The sequence below is a fragment of the Hemibagrus wyckioides genome, linkage group LG15, assembly GCF_019097595.1.
Source record: "Hemibagrus wyckioides isolate EC202008001 linkage group LG15, SWU_Hwy_1.0, whole genome shotgun sequence".
Classification (NCBI taxonomy): domain Eukaryota; kingdom Metazoa; phylum Chordata; class Actinopteri; order Siluriformes; family Bagridae; genus Hemibagrus; species Hemibagrus wyckioides.
In genome coordinates, this window is record NC_080724.1 from 18,595,001 (window position 1) to 18,608,655 (window position 13,655).

General features: G+C 38.8%; 2 protein-coding genes across 7 annotated transcripts in view; one reads left to right on the top strand and one right to left on the bottom strand.

The window, feature by feature from the left end:
- The window catches only part of phip (pleckstrin homology domain interacting protein), a 46,086-nt gene extending 43,872 nt beyond the window's left edge, over window positions 1-2,214 (bottom strand). Inside the window, exons 1-4 of one of the 2 annotated variants that reach the window (XM_058410052.1) lie at window positions 1,881-2,214; window positions 1,682-1,740; window positions 1,568-1,597; window positions 1,354-1,413 (exon numbers count right to left, since the gene is read on the bottom strand). In XM_058410052.1, the coding sequence (XP_058266035.1) occupies window positions 1,354-1,413; window positions 1,568-1,597; window positions 1,682-1,740; window positions 1,881-1,920 (189 nt within the window). In that variant the 5' untranslated portion in view covers window positions 1,921-2,214. The remainder of the gene's footprint in view (window positions 1-1,353; window positions 1,414-1,567; window positions 1,598-1,681; window positions 1,741-1,880) is intronic. The other variant, XM_058410051.1, reaches the window with a different exon arrangement.
- LOC131366005 (protein FAM133A-like) lies at window positions 1,062-11,462 on the top strand. Of its 5 annotated transcripts, none has more exons than XR_009206760.1 (3): window positions 1,064-1,467; window positions 4,816-6,835; window positions 7,031-11,462. XR_009206760.1 is itself a non-coding variant. In XM_058410055.1 (2 exons), the coding sequence occupies exon 2, from the start codon at window positions 6,337-6,339 to the stop codon at window positions 6,790-6,792; it is 456 nt and encodes a 151-aa protein (XP_058266038.1). In that variant the 5' UTR covers window positions 1,063-1,467; window positions 5,266-6,336; the 3' UTR covers window positions 6,793-11,462. The 5 variants fall into 5 exon arrangements, 2 of the variants coding, with proteins under 2 accessions (XP_058266038.1, XP_058266039.1); XR_009206759.1 differs by having other exon boundaries at window positions 1,066-1,467; window positions 4,816-7,907; window positions 8,669-11,462; XR_009206758.1 differs by having other exon boundaries at window positions 1,062-1,467; window positions 4,816-11,462.
- Window positions 11,463-13,655: the final 2,193 nt, after the last annotated feature.

Below are 13,655 nucleotides of genomic sequence, written 5' to 3' on the forward strand. Positions count from 1 at the left end.
GTGTCCGAGTCCACGCCGGAAAAGAGGCGCTGTGAGTCGGCCAAGCGAGCGAGCTAGAGCCGCAGCCTCCGAGCGCGCGCACACTACAAACACACACGCACACACACACACCATATATATACCCTGCACGCGCACTACGATTACTAAACCAACGTATGAAATAATAGCCCGTTTAGGACGCACGCACTATTTAGACACGCGGTTCGACTGTGAGGTATTTTCTTTTACGACGGAGCCGAACGTTCTACAGCGGTGTTGCCTCGGCAACCATAGGCGGCGTTCTATTGTGATATACCGCCTGGTCTGCGATTCGGGACGCGGCTCATGGTGAGAAACCAAAAAAAACCAGTAAATAAAATAAATAAATTCGTGTATAAACTCGAGAGCAAAGTGGCTTCAAACATCGACAACAAGCCTTGATGAGAGAGGAGCAGTGTGCTGACTCGGTTAGTTACGTAACTGATATTCCGGAGGGGGGGGGTGGCTACAACCGGGTGTGTGGGGGGGGGGGGGTGGATCAAAACCCTTCAACTTCTTTTTTCCGTCTTCTTAAATAAAGATATTTTTTCCATGATCATGATCAAAATGATCGGCGACGCGATCCGAAACTCTCTCTCTCTCTTCCTTAAACTCTCGCGAGAAAAAAAAACAACAAAACAAAATCAAATCAACCTTCACCATTATTTTTTGAAAAAATTAATAAACATCGTAATTAATCATATAATCGATAGTCATATCAGTCCTGGGGTTTTTTTTTTTTTACCTTCCATTAGAAAAATCATCCTTAATTCCAAACATAATCATAATTCCACGTACTTCCCGGTTTTCCTGCTACGAAAAAAAAAACCCAGAGCTTAATGCTTTGTGCTTTTGGTAAACTCCTGTCCAAAACTGGAGAGTAAATAAAATAAATCGTGTGTGTTTTACACTGTCTGTGGTTGTATTGCATGAAGCAGGGCGCCTCCATATCCCGCCCAGCTCACACTCATACACACACACACACACACTCACACACACACACACACACACACACACTGGCGCACTCCCTCCCACCACTATCTGTCCTCACATGCAGCTCATGACGTACCTTTATTTCTAACACATTTTCCCAACTATATAATCCTAATACATGAAGCTGTCACTAAAACCCAGAGCTCCGGCTCGGTGGGACTTCAGGGTCACTACGACTTTACTTTTGCCCTCTGCTTCAGAGTTGGTTTTTTGGGGGGAGATTTTTTTTCCTCGGATGTATTTTGGGGGGATTTTTTTTCTTCCTGATTTAAAAATTGCGGGAAATTCAATTTCTTATTTTGCTCTCCAAAAACTTTTTCTCAGTTATAGGACATGCCTTACCAAATTTTCGTAACTCCCAGGGTGTTCCTTTCCAGTCCAATCTATCCGTTTGGGTAACAGCTGGAAACGGAAAACATTGTTATTCGACTCGGGTTGAATTCTAGGAAGGTCAAGGTAAGGATTTCTTCAAGAAAATTCAATGAAAAATCAGCGACGAATGAAGGTAAACTACAGCGCAGTACGATGCAACGCCAAGTCGCCTTGTGCAGCTTACCTCCTTCTCCTGAACCTCCCGAATCAGGGTCTGAAAAAGACACAAAAACGCAGAATTGTGTCACATTTTCCTCGAAGGACGTAGTTAACAATCTTAAATGATCAAATCGCGCACCTCTGCCGAGTCCTGACAAGGTCCAGCTTCCAAAAACCGGGCTATTAGGAAGTACAGTTCTGCGCGAGGGGGGAAGAATACATATGTAGCTACGTTAGCTTTGAAGAAGGGCGCCTGTGTGTGTGTGGAAATACACAAGCGTGTGGGAAAAAAAATGTGTATATCTCTCGACGACACATTTCACGTCTCCTATACTCACCGGATTTCAACTGCGCGGTGTGTTTGCTGTCACTAGCCATGTTTTGGTGTCGGTTTGGGGCGAAAGGAGAAGGTGTGTGTGGCCGTGCCGCTGGCCGCCCTGTAGTTGTCAGTGTTTGTTCGCCACCACCAGGAAGAGCTGCGCCTCCATTCACCCAACGCACACACAGGCCAAAGTAGTTCCGGCTTAGCTTCTCCTCGTCCGTCGCTTGCGCGAGACAACTAGTTCCCGTCTTTCATTCCCTAACGTGCGCCGCCGGATAACCGCTGTCAGGTTTTTTTTCCCCCACACCAAAGTTTAGAGTATATTCGGTTCGAATTATTTACTTCATACTGGGTTTTTTTTTTTTTTTTTTACGTTTTTTTAAAGCTCTCGCTCTCTCTCTCTCGATCGCGCGCGCACGTTCTCTCTCTCTCGCGGGCGCGCGCGCTCTCTCGCTCTCACTCACTGCGCAGGAATACGTACGTCTCGCGACGACTACGATGCTAACATGGACGGATTAACGGAAGGCATGTTACTTTATATACCCAGTCTAACGTGGGGCTGATATTTGTTTATAGTCCATGTGTAATATTTCTGACATAAAAGAAAATAATAATAATAATAATAATAAGCACGTTTACAGTTGACGTTGCTTCCTCTTTCTCTCCAGCTCGACAGTGACGAATAGAAACTGCCATGTTGACTGAAATAAATAACGACTTGATTAATGTCATTAAGTGTCCGTGTTCGTGTCCATGTTATGCGTTTACGTTCAAGATGTCCCATTATACACATATCAGGGATGATGGGGAATATAAAAGGCTTTGAGAAACGCTGGGGTTTTGGACTCGCAAGCCCTCCATTTCTCTCCTAAATGGGAACAGGCAGTGAAATGGGGGAAGGGTAGTAAAAACACGGGGGGATGTAATGAATTAAAGCTCGTCACTTACACGAATCCACGTCCTAATAGACACACACACACACAAAAAAAACAACATGGACGACAAAAGACCACAGACGAGATGTTTTCATACACACATCACACCACGGAGACAGAAGTCTGACCTCACGACTGCCCACTAATTCATACACTACACTCTTAACTAAATGAGTTAAATTATATTAATCCCCCACCCACCCCCCCTTCAGTGATGGCTAAGAATAAAATAAAATAAATGGGGTTTTATTACAGATTTTTTTTTTGCCACCCCCCCCCCCCCAAAAAAAGCACACTTTCTTCAATCATGGCCAGCAAAATAAAAATGCACCCACACCTATCATATAGTCTCGGATCTGAAAACATCTAGGCTTGAGTAGGTCTTGATACAGAATGATACAGTCGGTGGTAAATGTTTAGGTATGGGCTGCAGGGGTTCGAAAAGTTTTTGCAGTCTGGGATGACTGGAAAATAATTCCCACACACCTCATCCAAACCTAATCCACTCGTGTAAACGCAGACAATAACCTCATGCAGATAAAGAGCTTTCTGATATTTCCACTGACTTAATAAATAATTTAACTATTTTATTTATTATATATATATATATTTTTTTACGAGCTGCTTGTTTTTCGGACAAGTAGGACAAACATAATCCGCATCATTCACTCGTGTAAATGGAGACAATAACATTATACAGATAAAGAGCTTTTTTAATTTCTCATATTTCCAATGACTTAATACATTAGGGTCTAATTTATTTATTTATTTATTTATTTATTTATTTATTTATTTAACGAGCTGCTTGTTTTTTCTGCTTGTATACTGAGGTTCGAATTAAATTCACTCAGTTCAAGTGAAATGAAATAAATCGGATGTATTTATCAAAATCAGTATTAAGTGTTACCGTGTTTATACCGTGTTGTGATTTCCAGCATTATAAACCCAGTTAAAAGAAGAAGAAGAAAAAGAAAATAGACTCATAAGAAGCACTGGTGTGGTGTATAAAAGTAGGGATTGTGTATTTATAGTGTTTGGAGAACTCTGAGATTTTTTAAGCACACCTCTAGTCATGTATTATTATTATTATTATTATTATTATTATTATTATTATTATTTTATTTCATTATTTTACAAAATATATATGCATACGTATAAATATACAAATATGTATAAATAAATATATTAAATAAATAAATAAATAAATGTAGTGGTGTTTTTCATATATTTTAAATTTAGGAAGGAGCAAAACATGGAGCCCAGGGATTTCCAGAGATTAATTTAGATTCATTTTAGTCTAGATTAATTTTATAATCTAATCCATCTAAACAGTTAATCCGACCATTTATCTATTTTATTCCTGAACCTTCCAGCAGAGCAGATCCATCAGCTAATAATTATAATAAACACTCAATAATAATAATAATCAATAATAACAATAATAACCGCTGCTCTGCAGTCCTCTGGATGTTTTAACAGAATGATCAGAACATATATGATGTATTTTTAAAGCTGCAATATTTTTAACACCTCCAAAAATTTTCCAATCCAACTATTCAAATAATCAGACATTTTATTCCATTTTGTATTATTAAAATTTCCCCCACTTTCTTTAACTCCTAAATGCTTATTATTAAGGTTATTCATCTTTACATTACATTACATTATTCAGTACAAATCACACAGTAAGAGTTAAATGCATGTATATAGCTGAAGGAGTAACTCATCTGGTCCTGAGCGCTTATGTTGCGTTTAGATTCAAGGTGACGTTGTTTATGACATGTTATTACAAATGTTATAAAGCTTTAGATAAGTAAATGGTCAGATGGTTCATGATAAATACATTAGTTCTGTGTGCTAATAGCATGGTTAAACATTTTCCTTCAAGCAAACAATTATATTAGTCCCATTAGATTCATTTTAGAATAAATAAATAAATAAATAAATAAATAAATAAATAAATAAATAAATAAATAACAGGATGTTGACCATCAGTTATGACTGATTCCTCTCCAGGATGCAGGTCTACATTGGGATGCACATTCAAAAACCAGTTCACACACTCCAGACGATTTAGAGATGCTAATCAGCCTACAATGCTTGTTTTTGGACTCAGCGAGGAAACTGGAGAACCCAGAGAAAACCCTCGACGCACTGGGAGAACGTGGAAACTTCACACGCTTATGGCAGAGGCATGCTGATTTCTGATCCTGTAAAATTTCTAATCTGCTCTAGCTCCAGTTAGAACGTATGATTTCGTTGTTTACGAGACCACCTATGTCACCTATGTGATCTCAATGACATGACAGATAACGATGAACACGATCATGCATGTTGTAGGTTATTAATGTTCCGTGTTACACAATAACAACAACTTCAAACTGAACGTTACATGTTTATTTATGGAAAGTATGGTGCAATTTACACACCGCTAATTGGTCTCGTAAACACTGATTTATATCACAGGTAAATCAGATGCCAGCTTAAGAAGGACAAGGGAATAGGAGAAGAAGGAGAAGAAAAAGAAGAATGTTTATAAGTAAGTGCATTCTACAAACCACTAATTGGTCTCGTAAACACTTTGATTTATATCATAGACAAGTCAGATGCCAGCTTAGGAAGAACAAAGAAGAAGGAGATGAAGAAAAAAAGATGATGAAGAAAAAGATAAGAAGAAGAAGAATATTAAGAAGAAAAAGATGATGAATGATAATAATAATAATAAGAAGAAAAAGATGAGGAAGAAGAAGATAAAGAAAAAGAGGGAGTAGAAGAAGAAGAAAAAGATGAAGAGGAGGGAGAGGAAGAAAAAGAAAAAGCTGATGAAGAAGAAGAACAAAAAGATGTAGATAATAAAGAAGAAAAAGGTGATGATGAAGAAGAAGTAAAAGATAAAGAAGAAGAAAAACATGATGATGCTGCTGATGATGATGATGAAGAAGAAGAGGAAGAAGAAGAAAAAGATGATGAAGAATAATAATAATAAGAAGAAAAAGATGAAGAAGAAGAAAAAGATAATGAAGATGATGAAGAAGAAAAAGAGGAAGAACATAAAGAAGAAGAAGATGAGGAGGAAGAAGAAGAAGAAAAAGATGAAGAAGAAGATGAGGAAGAAGATGAAGGAGAGGAAGAAAAGATGAAGATAAAGAAGAAGATGAGGAAGAAAAAGAAGAAGAAGATGAAGGAGAGGAAGAAAAGATGAAGATAAAGAAGAAGATGAGGAAGAAAAAGAAGAAGAAAAAGATAAAGAAGAATATGAGGAAGAAGAAGAAGATAAAGAAGAAGATGAGGAAGAAAAAGAAGAAGAAAAAGATAAAGAAGAATATGAGGAAGAAGAAGAAGATAAAGAAGAAAAAGATGAAGAAGATATAGCGTAAAAAGATGCAGAAGATAAAGAAGAAGATGAGTAAGAAGAAGAAGATAAAGAAGAAAAAGATGAAGAAGATATAGAGTAAAAAGATGCAGAAGATAAAGAAGAAGATGAGTAAGAAGAAGAAGATAAAGAAGAAAAAGATGAAGAAGATATAGAGTAAAAAGATGCAGAAGATAAAGAAGAAGATGAGTAAGAAGAAGAAGATAAAGAAGAAAAAGATAAAGAAGAAGATAAGGAAGAAAAAGAAGAAGGAAAAGATGATGAAGAAGAATAAAAAGATGCAGAAGATAAAGAAGAAGATGAGTAAGAAGAAGAAGATAAAGAAGAAAAAGATAAAGAAGAAGATAAGGAAGAAAAAGAAGAAGAAAAAGATGATGAAGAAGAAGAAAAAGATGAAGAAGATAAAGAAGAAAAAGATGAAGAAGATAAAGAAAAAGATAAGGAAGAAAAAGAAGAAGAAAAAGATGAAGAAGAAAAAGATGAAGATAAAGAAGATGAAGAAGAAGTTGAGCAAGAAAAAGATGAAGAAAATGAAAAAGAAAAAGATAAGGAAGAAAAAGAAGAAGAAGAAGAAAAAGATGAAGAAGATAAAGAAGAAGAAGAAGAATGTTTATGAGTAATCCTACACTCTCCTCCTCAGATACTCTATTGAAGAAGCTGAAGGTATAGAAACATTTACTCTTACTGTGTATTCAGTATAATCTCTTATTAACAGAACATCATATAAAAGCAGAGTCACTCTCACAGTCCTGCTGCAGTACTGAACATCAGCATGGCCATGATTACCTGCGACTGATACAAACACCATGACTGCATGTGTGATTAAATATAACCTGCCTGAAGTGTTCTTCTCAGCAGGAGCCGGAGAGCGTCTTCGGCTGGCTAGGATCGGATCGGATCGGATCGGATTGGATGTGGCTTAGCAAGGAGTAGAAGATTCACGCAGTCACTCTGAGAGCATCTGTGAGATGAAACATCTCAGCTGTCAGATAATAATTTGTAAATGGAAGTTAAATATGCAGTAAATGCAGTAAATCTGTGTAACGTTCATATACCCGGCAAAAAACAAGCTTCTTAAAACTTTCTGTATAGTAGACTATATTCTGCCATCATATTATCTGACATGTGGAGATACCCAGGAGTCCAAAATAAATATGTAATTAATTAAATATAGCTGGCCATGAACACTCACCAAAGACACTTTCTCTGTTGCCTACATACACTATATTTCCAAACGTTTTAGGACATCTGCCTTTACATGCACATGAATGTAATATGGAGTTGTCCCGCGCTTTACAGCTATAACAGCTTCAACTCTTCTGGGAAGGCTTTCCACAAGGTTTAGGAGTGTGTTTATGGGAATCTTTGACCAGCGCATTTGTGAGGTCAGACACTGATGTTGGATGAGAAGGTCTGGCTCACAGTCTCTGCTCTAATTCATCCTAAAGGTGTTCTATCAGGACTCTGTGCAAGTTCCTCCACACCAAACTCACTCATCCATGTCTTTATGGACCTTGCTTTGGTCACTGGTGTGCAGTCATGTTGGAACAGGAAGGGGTCAGCCACAAACTGTTCCCACAATTTCATGGAAGCATGAAATTTTTCAAAATGTCTTGGTATGAAGCTGAAGCACTTTCACTGGAACTAATGGGCGAAGTCCAACCCCTGAAAAACAACACCTGAATTCAATGATTTAGGGGGGTGTCCCAAAACTTTTGGCAATGTAGTGTACTTTGTAAGTAGCTAAACCTTCTCACTTTACTTAGAAACATCTCTCTACAGTTCTAAAGCTCATTTCTGACTTCTTGTCCGATTTCAAGTGTAATTCAGGTAGTTCATAACTGCATGTGACGTGTGTGTGTGTGTGTGTGTGTGAAACCAGGCCTGTTTTACTGCAACAGAAGGAAAGCTCTTATTTCGTTTTTGCTTCTGCTCTTCGTGTCTGAGTCTCTCAGATGTAAACGCATCTTGCTCAGACTCTGAACTGAGTTTCACTCCTGATATAAGTATTACCGCATTCTTTTGTGAAGTTCAGTCTGACTCACAGTGGTGGTGAGCAGTTCGAGACAGGACTGTTATGAGACATGATAACATACAGGGAGCTCTCGAATGATTTTAACGGACTGTACGCTCTCAGACAAAAAGCCACCAAGCTTTATCGTTCCTAGCTGCTTTATTATTTGTTCCTTTTAGTACGTATCTCTCACCTGGAAAAGGTGGATACACCTTTTAGAGGAAAGATTCAATAAATGCTATATTACTTTCTAATTGAAAAGAAACCTTTAGAGACTTCAGCGACTATTCCTAGAGTGTTTTAGTGTGTGTGTGTGTGTGTGTGTGTGTGAGAGAGAGAGAGAGAGAGGGTTAGGATTTAAACCGAAAGCTTTAAACCTGAATAAACACCCACTGATCTCTCTGAAATCACATTAAACATATTATTTTTATTGTCATATTATTTTTATTGTCATGTTATATTATTTTTATATTTACTGTCAGGAAAGCAGTGATGTGTAGTGGCTTGGCTCAACCACTGGAGGTCAGAAACACTCCAAAGTGCCTGATAAGGGGTCAAAGGTTACCAAGCCTAGCAGGTAAAGTCTTTTTTTCCTATGTTGCTTTAATGCGATATGAAGTCATGCTTCAATTCTGTATCCTGTGAGTAGTGAGTCGATTGCTTGTTTTCGGAGACTTTAAAAATCCCACGTGTCGGGTCACGTCAGGTCACGTCTCAACACCATGCTGTGGTTGATTACTTTCCTATAACTGCAAGTGCTTAAGGTTGGCAAAAACTTACAGCTTGAATTTAATTATAAACCAACACACTGTACACACTTTTATGTTATGGAATGTTCACAAAACCAGTTATCACTTACGTTACAGTTATCACTACGTTACTATAGCAACAGTACGTTAAAAGTGCATTTATATTAACTTGTGATTTGTCATAAAACCTGCGCTACTGTACATCCAGCTTCTGACCAATCAAATCTGAGCACACTGGTATACACCAATCAGGCATAACATTATGACCACCTGCTTAATATTGTGTTGGTCCTGCACTGTGTATTCTGACACCTTTCTATCAGAACCAGCATTAACTACTTCAGCAGTTTGAGCAACAGTAGCTCATCTGTTGGATCGGATCACACGGGCCAGCCTTCTCTCCCCACGTGCATCAATGAGCCTTGGCCACCCATGACCCTGTCACCGGTTCACCACTGTTCCTTCCTTGGACAACTTTTGATAGATACTGACCACTGCAGACCGGGAACACCCCACAAGAGCTGCAGATTTGGAGATGCTCTGATCCAGTGGTCTAGACATCACAATTTGGCCCTTCGTCAAACTCGCTCAAATCATTACACTTGTTCATTTTTCCTGCTTCTAACACATCAACTTTAAGGACAAAATGTTCACTTGCTGCCTAATATATCCCACCCACTAACAGGGGCCATGATGAGGAGATCATCAGTGGTTATAATGTTATGCTTGATCAGTGTAAATATTCAGTTACTCAATTATTCAGTTTCTACAACACCCACATTTTTAACTGCTGAGAAATCTGTGAATAAGCGAACTGGAAATGATACACAACGTGTTTGCTCACAACACACACACATTTTCTTAAACTGGTGTTTCATGGCCTGTATTTTGCATATTGGATGTCTTTGCTTTTGTTTAATCCTGTAATATCTCTTGCTCTCATTAAAATCATGGCAGGTTTCAGGTCTCGGTTCCTTGAAGTAACACAACCTAAACCAGTACAGCGACAGTTTCTCACTTTGACTAGGAAGTTAATTCCACTCGAATGAAATGACGTGGCTTTGTGTCGCAGTTGTAACCAGGAAGACCAGTTAGGTCAAAGTTTCCTAAAGTGATCAAAATACATGACTCCTATACATAACCACACAAAATGGTGTAGGCTGCAAGCACGTGGGGTTGTACGGCACAGTATTAAGAGAGTGTTGTTATGTTATGAAGGGTTTAGTCATGTATTATAGAACATAGTCTGCAGTGATTGTGGGATTTGTTTTGTTTGGTTTTTAAATAATATGAAAGAGCAATATTCAAAGGCTGATAATATAGATTTGTGTCAGAGATTTAGATAGATAGATAGATAGATAGATAGATAGATAGATAGATAGATAGATAGATAGATAGATAGATAGATAGATAGATAGATAGAGGGGCAGACAGACAGCTAGCTAGCTAGCTAGCTAGCTAGATAGATAGATAGATAGATAGATAGATAGATAGATAGATAGATAGATAGATAGATAGACGTGTTAGTGTCACACAGAGGTGTGCGGTTGTACAATCTTATTTCACCTGGAGTTTGAGTGAATGTAACTCAGTGTGAGAATTTTATTTTTTAGCACAAAAGCTACAGCTTCAACCCCAATCCTGTCCTGTTAGGGTCAGAGTAGCTTCCTTATCATTACATAATAATCATTAGTTGGTCATACTACTACTACTACTACTACTAATAATAATAATAATAATAATAATAATGATATTAATAATAATAAGTAGATGAAGTATGACGTTAAAGGTTCAGGTTAATTTAAAAGTATTTTTTTTGTTTTTTTGGAGTCAGAGGAGATCTCTGACCAATGCGTCATTATAGCAAACCAGCAGGACTTCCTGTCCCCTCTTCCCAACCGTCTGATATAATTATACAGGCTAAGATCTATAACACGAAACCTAGAGCAATCTGAACATCTGTTTTCTGGCTTATGTAGTAATTAGAGAGCGTTAAATACATATTCTCAGACACAATACATAGACTGTGGGTGATGTCACCGTTTAGTCCTAAATGTTTAAGTGTGAAAAACCTTGTGCTTTGGCTTGTGTGTGTGTGTGTGTGTGAGAGAGAGAGAGAGAGAGAGAGAGAGAGAGGGAGAGAGAGAGTGTGTGTGTGTGTGTGTGTTTGTGTCTGTGTGTCAGAGAGAGAGAGAGAGAGAGAGAGAGAGAGAGAGAGATAGATAGATAGATAGATAGATAGATAGATAGATAGATAGATAGATAGATAGATAGATAGATAGATAGATAGATAGATAGATAGATAGATAGATAAACTTTATTGAGCCCATGAGGGAAATTCTTTTGTTACAGCAGCATAGTTGGTTACTGAGAGAGACAGAGAGAGAGAGAGAGAGAGAGAGAGTCAGGTCTTGAAGGGTTTGGAAATAAATAGATGCTAGTGTTGTAGAGCAGCAGAAAGAACAATGTCTGCTATTAATATAGGGGATATGTGTATGGGAGATATGTGTATGGGAGATATGTGTATGGGGGATATGTGTATGGGAGATATGTGTATGGGGGATATGTGTATGGGGGATATGTGTATGGGGGATATGTATGTGTATGGGGGGTATGTATGTGTATGGGGGATATGTATGTGTATGGGGGATATGTATGTGTATGGGGGATATGTGTATGGGGGATATGTGTATGGGGGATATGTGTATGGGGGATATGTATGTGTATGGGGGATATGTGTATGGGGGATATGTATGTGTATGGGGGATATGTATGTGTATGGGGGATATGTATGTGTATGGGGGATATGTGTATGGGGCATATGTGTATGGGGGATATGTATGTGTATGGGGGATATGTGTATGGGGGATATGTATGTGTATGGGGGATATGTGTATGGGGGATATGTGTATGGGGGATATGTGTATGGAGGATATGTGTATGGGGGATATGTGTATGGGGGATATGTATGTGTATGGGGGATATGTGTATGGGGATATGTGTATGGGGATATGTGTATGGGGATATGTGTATGGGGGATATGTGTATGGGGATATGTGTATGGGGGATATGTGAATGGGGGATATGTGTATGGAGGATATGTGTATGGGGGATATGTGTATGGGGGATATGTGTATGGGGGATATGTGTATGGGGATATGTGTATGGGGGATATGTGTATGGAGGATATGTGTATGGGAGATATGTGTATGGAGGATAAGTGTATGGGAGATATGTGTATGGGGATATGTGTATGGAGGATATGTGTATGGGAGATATATGTATGGGGGATATATGTATGGGAGATATGTGTATGGAGGATATGTGTATGGGAGATATGTGTATGGAGGATATGTGTATGGGAGATATGTGTATGGAGGATATGTGTATGGGAGATATGTGTATGGAGGATATGTGTATGGGAGATATGTGTATGGGAGATATGTGTATGGAGGATATGTGTATGGAGGATATGTGTATGGGAGATATGTGTATGGAGGATATGTGTATGGAGGATATGTGTATGGAGGATATGTGAATGGGGGATATGTGTATGGAGGATATGTGTATGGAGGATATGTGTATGGGGGATATGTGTATGGGGGATATGTGTATGGAGGATATGTGTATGGGGGATATGTGTATGGGGGATATGTGTATGGAGGATATGTGTATGGAGGATATGTGTATGGGGATATGTGTATGGGGGATATGTGAATGGGGGATATGTGTATGGAGGATATGTGTATGGGAGATATGTGTATGGGGGATATGTGTATGGGGGATATGTGTATGGGGATATGTGTATGGGGGATATGTGAATGGGGGATATGTGTATGGGAGATATGTGTATGGGGGATATGTGTATGGAGGATATGTGTATGGAGGATATGTGTATGGAGGATATGTGTATGGGGGATATGTGTATGGGGGATATGTGAATGGGGGATATGTGTATGGAGGATATGTGTATGGGAGATATGTGTATGGGGGATATGTGTATGGGGATATGTGTATGGGGATATGTGTATGGAGGATATGTGTATGGGGGATATGTGTATGGGGGATATGTGTATGGGGGATATGTGTATGGGGGATATGTGTATGGAGGATATGTGTATGGGGATATGTGTATGGGGGATATGTGTATGGGGGATATGTGTATGGGGGATATGTGTATGGGGATATGTGTATGGGGGATATGTGTATGGAGGATATGTGTATGGAGGATAAGTGTATGGGAGATATGTGTATGGGGATATGTGTATGGAGGATATGTGTATGGGGATATGTGTATGGGAGATATATGTATGGGGGATATGTGTATGGGAGATATGTGTATGGAGGATATGTGTATGGGAGATATGTGTATGGAGGATATGTGTATGGGAGATATGTGTATGGGAGATATGTGTATGGAGGATATGTGTATGGGGGATATGTGTATGGGAGATATGTGTATGGAGGATATGTGTATGGGGATATGTGTATGGGGGATATGTGAATGGGGGATATGTGTATGGAGGATATGTGTATGGGGGATATGTGTATGGGAGATATATGTATGGAGGATATGTGTATGGGGGATATGTGTATGGGGATATGTGTATGGAGGAGATGTGTGTGGGGGATATGTGTATGGAGGATATGTGTATGGAGGATATGTGAATGGGGGATATGTGTATGGAGGATATGTGTATGGAGGATATGTGTATGGGGG

Coding starts and splice junctions, on each gene's coding strand:
- LOC131366005 (XM_058410055.1), top strand. CDS start 6,337: ATGCAGAAGATAAAGAAGAAGATGAGTAAGAAGAAGAAGATAAAGAAG.